This window comes from Brachycentrus maculatus, unplaced genomic scaffold (genome assembly GCF_059751285.1).
Source record: "Brachycentrus maculatus isolate JH-2025_06_01 unplaced genomic scaffold, ASM5975128v1 h1tg000396l, whole genome shotgun sequence".
Classification (NCBI taxonomy): domain Eukaryota; kingdom Metazoa; phylum Arthropoda; class Insecta; order Trichoptera; family Brachycentridae; genus Brachycentrus; species Brachycentrus maculatus.
This window is the reverse complement of record NW_028281145.1, coordinates 1,307,345-1,315,000: the sequence shown is the minus strand read 5'-3', so window position 1 is coordinate 1,315,000 and position 7,656 is coordinate 1,307,345. Positions and strand designations below refer to the sequence as shown.

At 30.5% G+C, this 7,656-nt stretch overlaps 1 protein-coding gene across 4 annotated transcripts in view; it reads left to right on the top strand.

Annotated features, from left to right (window-relative positions):
• LOC148302939 (C-Maf-inducing protein-like) overlaps positions 1-7,656 on the top strand; it is an 87,737-nt gene that overhangs the window by 11,141 nt on the left and 68,940 nt on the right. For all 4 annotated transcript variants that reach the window (XM_088270782.1, XM_088270781.1, XM_088270779.1 and 1 more), the window contains one exon: positions 3,940-4,149. In XM_088270782.1, coding sequence (XP_088126908.1) covers positions 3,940-4,149 — 210 coding nt within the window. The remainder of the gene's footprint in view (positions 1-3,939; positions 4,150-7,656) is intronic.

Here is a 7,656-nt window from a genome sequence, read left to right as displayed (position 1 = left end):
TATTAATGTCCATATTTAACATAATCTGCCAAAATGAATTAAATTAGGAATAAAATGGAATAGAAAAATCAATACTCTTGCAAAACTTGCTATGTCGATTACTTTCGAAAATCTCAAGTTCTCAAAATCTCAAAATCGCAAAAAGCAAGTTACTGTAAACTTGCTTTTTGCGTAGTGACTTATGCAAAATCGTGCAAATCGTGGAGATCGAACGCCAAAAACGTAACATACCTGGATCTTGGCACTTGCCTCTAAAAATTCATTTTTTAAAGATGAACGAAATGAAAATAATGTGAAGAAACTGATAGTGGGGAGACTTTAGTGCATGAAGAAATGGACATAAAAGTGTAAAAATAGATTTTTTTATTTCTTAAGAAGAGATAGGATAGATGTTTAAATACGAAACTGTTTCGAAACTGCCTATGTTGATTGAATACAATTGTATTGTATTGCAGTTGCAAAACTATTTATGTTTAAAGCACTTACGCAAAACTATATATGTTTAAAGCACTTATGCAAAACTGTCTATGTTTAATTTCGAAATACAAATTAAATTATTATTGATAAACAGTGATTTCATTTTTTAACATAAATGAATTTGTTATGATATAATAACATATCAACTATGTATTTTTTTCCACATAAATTGTGGAAAAAATTAACATAGCTGTTTTATTATATAAAATGCAGTTCCACCAAGAAATGTCAATTTAAGTACAAAACTAAAATTTGTTACGATCCTAGACTTGTGTAATACGCAAATGAATGCGCCTTTATATCTTCACTATAAGGATAAACATTTTTATCAGTTTTCTCGACTAATTGCTTTTTTAACATAATGTGATTTGCATTTGGACTACTCAATTATCTGGTAGCAATGTGTGCAATTAATATGATATTATTGCGGATTTTTTGTTTCGTCCCAAGGTCGAAGTTGTGATTCGCTCGGCCGAGTTCAGCTAGAGTCCAGAACAGACGGTCTCTGTTTAACGCCAAATTCGTATCGGCATTACCAAAATGGTCGGTAACTAATAACAGAACATAAAAGCGGTATTTCCTTATGCATTCTGGTCCAACTGTTCTCGCTTCTGACTGTTTCCTTTTTCAAGGGGTCACTCGAAATTTGATTAATTGCCGTCAGCTTACCAAATTAGTTCGGCGTTGAACCGCATTTTGAAGTTATGAATAAATTAACTTGGTTTATGTATTACACACGAAATAAACAATGCAGTGCCTTCTGTATAAAAAACAAACCGGTGTAAATTTAAACACTTCGCATCAGTTAATATTATGATTTATTATTTTATTTTATTTATTTAGAAATTTAACAGAACACTAACATAAATACATTTACAATAATGAATAACAAATAAAACAGGTAATTGTAATATTCCAATTACAAAATTTCATAAATGTTAAATGAGTTAAAACTAAACAGCGAGATTAAAATATGTTAAGAAGATTAATAGGCAGACTTAATTTAGATCTAAAGTAAAAATAATAATAATAAAAAACATAAACAGGTATAAGATGTACAATTTGAAAAGAGTAATAAAGTAAAAATAAGTGCTTTAAAGCAACAGCAAAAAATAAATAAATAAATAAAACCAGTAAACACGTAAAACAGAAAACATACGCAACAGATACGTAGCTATTCATATATTGATACGTAGTATCAATATATTGATACGTAGCATCAATATATAAATATCACCTATGTGAACAAACCCAGCGCTGTACACAAAATTGGACACACTTAAAGTATTGTAGTATTTCTCATCATATTAACTATCTTTTGAAAAAATAGTACGTCCAGTTGTAAATTCAATGAAATTAACTGCAATAATATTATTTATACAAAAATAATTAGCGTATTTAGACCTGCGCTTTTTCATCAAGGAACTTTTACCTTGTTCAATATACACAAAACTTGTAACAGTACATACGAGTATTTTATTATCATTTTCCTATGGGAGCAGTAATATTCTTAACCCTGAGCTCCTTCATTTACGTTATCTGTATCCTATCAAGTATATATTACACTCTAAGATCTAAGAATCTGTAATACAGGGTTGATCATCTTGCTTTCATATACAGTAAAATATCGATTATCCGGTCCGATAAAAAAATTAAATACTATTTTGCACGAAGCAAATTGCGCCTACCGTTGTTTACGTTGTTGGTAAAGATATTGGGTCTTACATATTCTGAAGCCTTTCAGTGTTTAGATGTCGCCATGAAGTAGTTTGGGAGGCAAAAAAAGTGAACTTAGGACACTTATTTGTCTTTAAATTAATCGCGATTGATTTTTTTAATAAAATTAATTTTATATTGATTCTATTCGTAAGTCTACACTTATAAGAACAACAATATTGGATGTACTTGTGTTTCCATCTCAACTGTGCATATTTTTATTATCTAAAAAGATCCTCATCCAGACTACCGTTCTCTTTAATTGGTCCGGATAATCGAAGTTCTATAATTAACGTCAAGTACTAACCGCGTAAATCCTATGCAATGCCCTACATACCATTTCAAACGGGTAAGAGTCAAAGAAAATAACAATTCCAATACATGAAGAAACCTATGGTCCATTGGTTTCTTCTAAGCCTCCCGTGGACGATCACTAAAATTGTCAATATTTGTTGTATCGCAAACAACAACAGCTAGGTATCTGTATATTTAAAACAAAAATCAGTTGCAGCCGATTCTTCGGAAGTGTCAATTTTATGCAATATGAATTGGATGGATAGTCAAATAATCGCTCAAAACTCGCCAAATAAAGAATGTCTTGAGATCATTTCTACTGTTTTTATTTTTCAACATAAAAAAATATGCGAGATTAAACAGTAAATATTACATATCTCACCAATTTGCTAATTTATTCAAAATAAATCGCTTGAAATATAACATATAACATTTTTGATTTACGGTGATACTTATATGAAGTTGAATACGAATATTCACTTTAAGAAAATAAACTCATATTAACTGCTCATTTTCATTATCATTTTAAAGTAAAAGCTACGTATTTATGGCAGCTTTTGGCATAGCTGACTGTAGAATGAAAGACAAGGATGCATTTGAAAGAATTTTGTCATGTTATACAGCTTAACGATCAATCGCTTTTGTTGGATAACGTGTTTCGGTATTATTTTTTTAATCTTCTTCTTCCTCTTGGTATGTTTTTAGGAGGGATAAGCCTCCTGTCTATCCTATCTCTTTGGTGGTCTGCCCGGGAGTCATGTACCTTGGGGTCGGCCGTGCAATGTAATGTGGGGAAGTCTGGAAGTCTTTTTTGTTGTCTTCGTCACCTAACGACATCTTTGATCTCGCATATTTCCTTATTCTATATCGTAGACTCTTGCCAAATATGCTCCTTAGAGTCTTCATTTCTCACACTCTTAGCGCGTTTTTCGTTATTGCGGTGTCCGCTCTGCATTCGATCCCATATGACATGATGGGTCGCACACGGGTTTGATATATTTAAATTTTGCTGCCGATTTTCATGTCATAGTTCTTCCACAATGAATTTTTCAGGCATCCTGAGATGACTGCAGCCTTGTTTACTTGCCCCATCATTTCACATGGTAGATCCGTTTGACCACACTTTTTTAATAAAACATTTTAAGTGTGTCCACAAATGTTGTTCACAAATCTGTGTTATCTCCAATTAGCAGTTATTTTTTATATTATTTTTTTGACATCCTAAAATAGCTGAATAAGAATATAAAAGTCTGGGAATTAACAGGGCTTGAGACCGACATAGGCTTGTTTAAGTGATCACATTACACACGCGTAACATACCCAACGTACACAGACGCCTCCACAACCCCGACCAGCTCAGCAGACAGACAAGGAACAGTGCAAAGACAGAACATTTATTTTGTTTTTTAATTTGACCGGTTAATTTATTTGTATATTTTTTTATATTTATAGATAAGTCGCGCCCCCTTGGACAAGGCAATGTCCTTGCCCAGGGGCCCTCCGCCGGGCCCCCGATTCAAGCTGCTCCTGGAAGGGGACACCCAGCTATGCCAACTGAACCACACCCGAACTCTCATCAGCAAGATGTTGAGCTCCAAATTCCTCCGCCGCTGGGAAACGCACCACTTATACTTGAGCAGCTCGACACTGTCTTCGAAAACGGTAACTCATTTATTTATTTTTTTCAACATACACTTACTCGTACTACAAGTTTTGTACTGATATATCGTGGAACTGCATTTTATATAATAAAATAACAATTTTATAGTTTTTTCTACATATATTTCATTTACAACATTTTGAGTGTGTCCAAATACTTGTTCACAAATCTGGAATATCTCCAATTATAGGAGTTTGTTTAACATCTCAACATAGATGAAGAAGAATATGGAAAACTAGGCATTTACGGGGCTTAAGACCGTCACATGCTGTTTTTTTTTAATAAAACCTAAAACTAGTAATAAAAATGTGAGTGGATCAAAAAAGAAAGTCGTTTTCTTGCTCAGCATAATATTTTTATTTTTTTTATTTAATTTATTTATTTCATAGATACATATTTGTTTTATAGATACATTTTTTTATTTACATTTTTTTACTATATGTATTACGGCTCTTTAGGCATGGCCTGTGGTGAGCTGAAATACTTAATTAATACAATTTTTTCCAATATACTCATGAAGTATTTTTAAACCAATGAAAAAAAAAAATAAAATAAAAAATAAATAAATAAATAAATAAATATATATATATATATATATATATATATATATATATATATATATATATATATATATATATATATATATATATATATATATATGTATATATATATATATATATATATATATATATATATATACATATATATATATATATATATATATATATATATATATATATATATACATATATATATATTTTAATTCTCAAGTAACCTTATTTTCATTTCATAAATATTTCCATTAAAAAGTCTTTGATTAAGTTTAAAAAGATATTTAGGTAATATTATGCAAAATGACAATAAAAATACGAGCTTTGCGTCCTAGGCTTGTCTACAGGATATAGTTTTATGAATGTAGTAAATGAATATTTAATGTTTTTTTTCTACGTCATTATAATTGATTTTGTAAACTTATGACGCACATTTAGCCAAATGAATATATAAAAAATATTTTTTTATGTCCATGGCGATTTCAAGTGGATTGTCAAATATGAAAAGAAAACATACCCATCCGTTGCTAGCGTCAGCATAATATCATCCGGTTATTTACATAATAGAATAAATTGTTCGCATTATTCCTTAAGTGTTGAAATCTTTTTTATATGTAAGGATTAGCACTTAATCAAGTAATAGGATCCACCAAAATATATAAAAGAATCTTCCTCGGGGAAAGCAGAACGAACTAGCTGTGGAAATGAGAAGGGTTGACAATAAGATGATTGCGTATTTTAAATATCGCTTACTCCTTTCAAGAACATCGCAAATCAAAAATCGTAAATTTTCAGTTGTGCATGTTTTCGCAATGCTCAGAAAATGTACTATATCCCAGCAAAAGATGCATTTTTTAAACTTAATATTTACCCGCTACAGGGCAGAAGGTGTTGTTTTTGCATTTTGAAGAAAAGGTATTGTTTAATTTTTTTTAAATATACTAAGAGAAAAAACCTTGAGGCGTTACCTAAAAAGATCTGTTGCACAGTAAAAGTTCAATAAGTGGCTTGATTTTACTTTTAATACATTGTATTTTATATATTTTTAAACATTAAAAACGTTCACCTCAAAAATCAAGATTTTTGATTTATGATGTTCTTGAAAAGAGTATATATGTACCTACAGGTTTATCACTTCAAATTGGAAGTTTAACAAACCAAATTGAAAGCCTTCAAATCAAATTGGACATTTAGAAAATCAAATTAGACGCCTGCCAAATAAAATTGAACGTTATATCGTATTTTATAAAAAACTTTTTTTAAAAAAAACATATATTCAAAGTAGTACTAATAATTTGAAGTAATATTGGAAATATTCACTGAAAACTTCCGTATACATCGCGCCCACAGACTATGACAGCGCGCCGCGCAGGATTGTCAACTTGACAACTAACGCACTTGCTAGTCTTAAGAATAAAATATGTCGATAGGTATTCACACTGATGGAATCCACCTAGAAGTCGCATCATTTTTCACTACGAAAATCAGTTTCTCAATCTGCAAAAAAATCAAATGCATGCATATATAAAGTCCGTACCTACACGTATCACGACATAAAATCAATGATTTATATTATCCACTGACACTTCGTGATGGAATTGCATTTTTAATTTATTATTAGATTAAAACCAATATTTTTAGCTTTTCCACTTTTTTTTATGGAAATAAAAAAGTGGAAAAGCTAAAAATATTGGTTTGAATCTAATAATAAATTAAAATCAATGACTTGATGCAAGATATCATTTTTAAAAAGCCAGATGAAAGTGATGGTGTTCAACTAGTTGAAATTCCTGACTAAAAGTTTACATTTTTATTTAAAGCAACAATTTAATTTGGCGTCAAAATATAGAAAATAACATAACGTAAATTATTTTATTTTGACTTACACGAAAATTTCAGTACATACAAATAAAATAAATCTGTATTTATCCAGTTTGTAAAGTCGTCGATTGAATTAAATAATTTTGATATAAACGAGTATTTTATGTAATCTCCCTTGAGTGTGGGATTGTATTTTGGCAATACTCTCCCACACATCAACCATGCGACATCAAAAACCTTGGCCCTGACACACAAAACACAATAAACAAGACAATAGCATTAATTTGCTCTTTGTTGGCTGCTTTCCAATAATAAAATTAATGGCAAGTTATAAATATGTATTTATCGGGATATTAATGTACCCACTCGCCTTAAGGGTATCATGTCGTAACACACTTAAAAACTGCTTTATAATAAGATAAAGCACAGAAAAAATATCTTATCTGAATCTACCGTTAAAAGTAAATGTCATATCGCTCACTCCTTTCAAGAACGTCATAAATCAAAAATCGACAATTTTCAGTTGTGTATGTTTTTGGAATACCCAGAAATGTACTATATCCCAGCAAAAGAGGCATATTTTTAACTCAATATTTTCCCGCTACAGGGCAGAAAGTGTTGTTTTTGCATTTTGAAGAAAAGGTATTGTTTAATTATTTTTTTAAAATATTTTTAAAATTTTTCAAACGGAGAATAAACCTTCAGGTTTTACCTAAAAAGATCTGATGCTAAAAAGTTCAAAAAGTGGCTTGATATTTATTTTTAATACATTGTACTTTAAAAACGTTCTCCTGAAAAATCAAGTTTTTTTAATTATGACGTTCTTGAAAGGAGTAAGCGATATGTTAAAATTAGTTTATTCAATAAATCTAGTATTCACAGGAGAAAATGGACTATAACTGAATCCGGGTTTTACGGCAAGAGATAACACTAACTAAATGGTAGCAGTATTCGTGCAGGTAAATTCAACTAGTTCCATTTCTAGTGCGAGTTTTCTACTGCGAGTTTTCTACTGCGAGTTTTCGGATATCCAATAATTTATCGCGCCAAATGAATTACGCTTCTAAAGCGAGCGTACAAACTGAAACTTAATATTACATAAACATTGAGTAAATACTCACTTGGCACATATCCGTC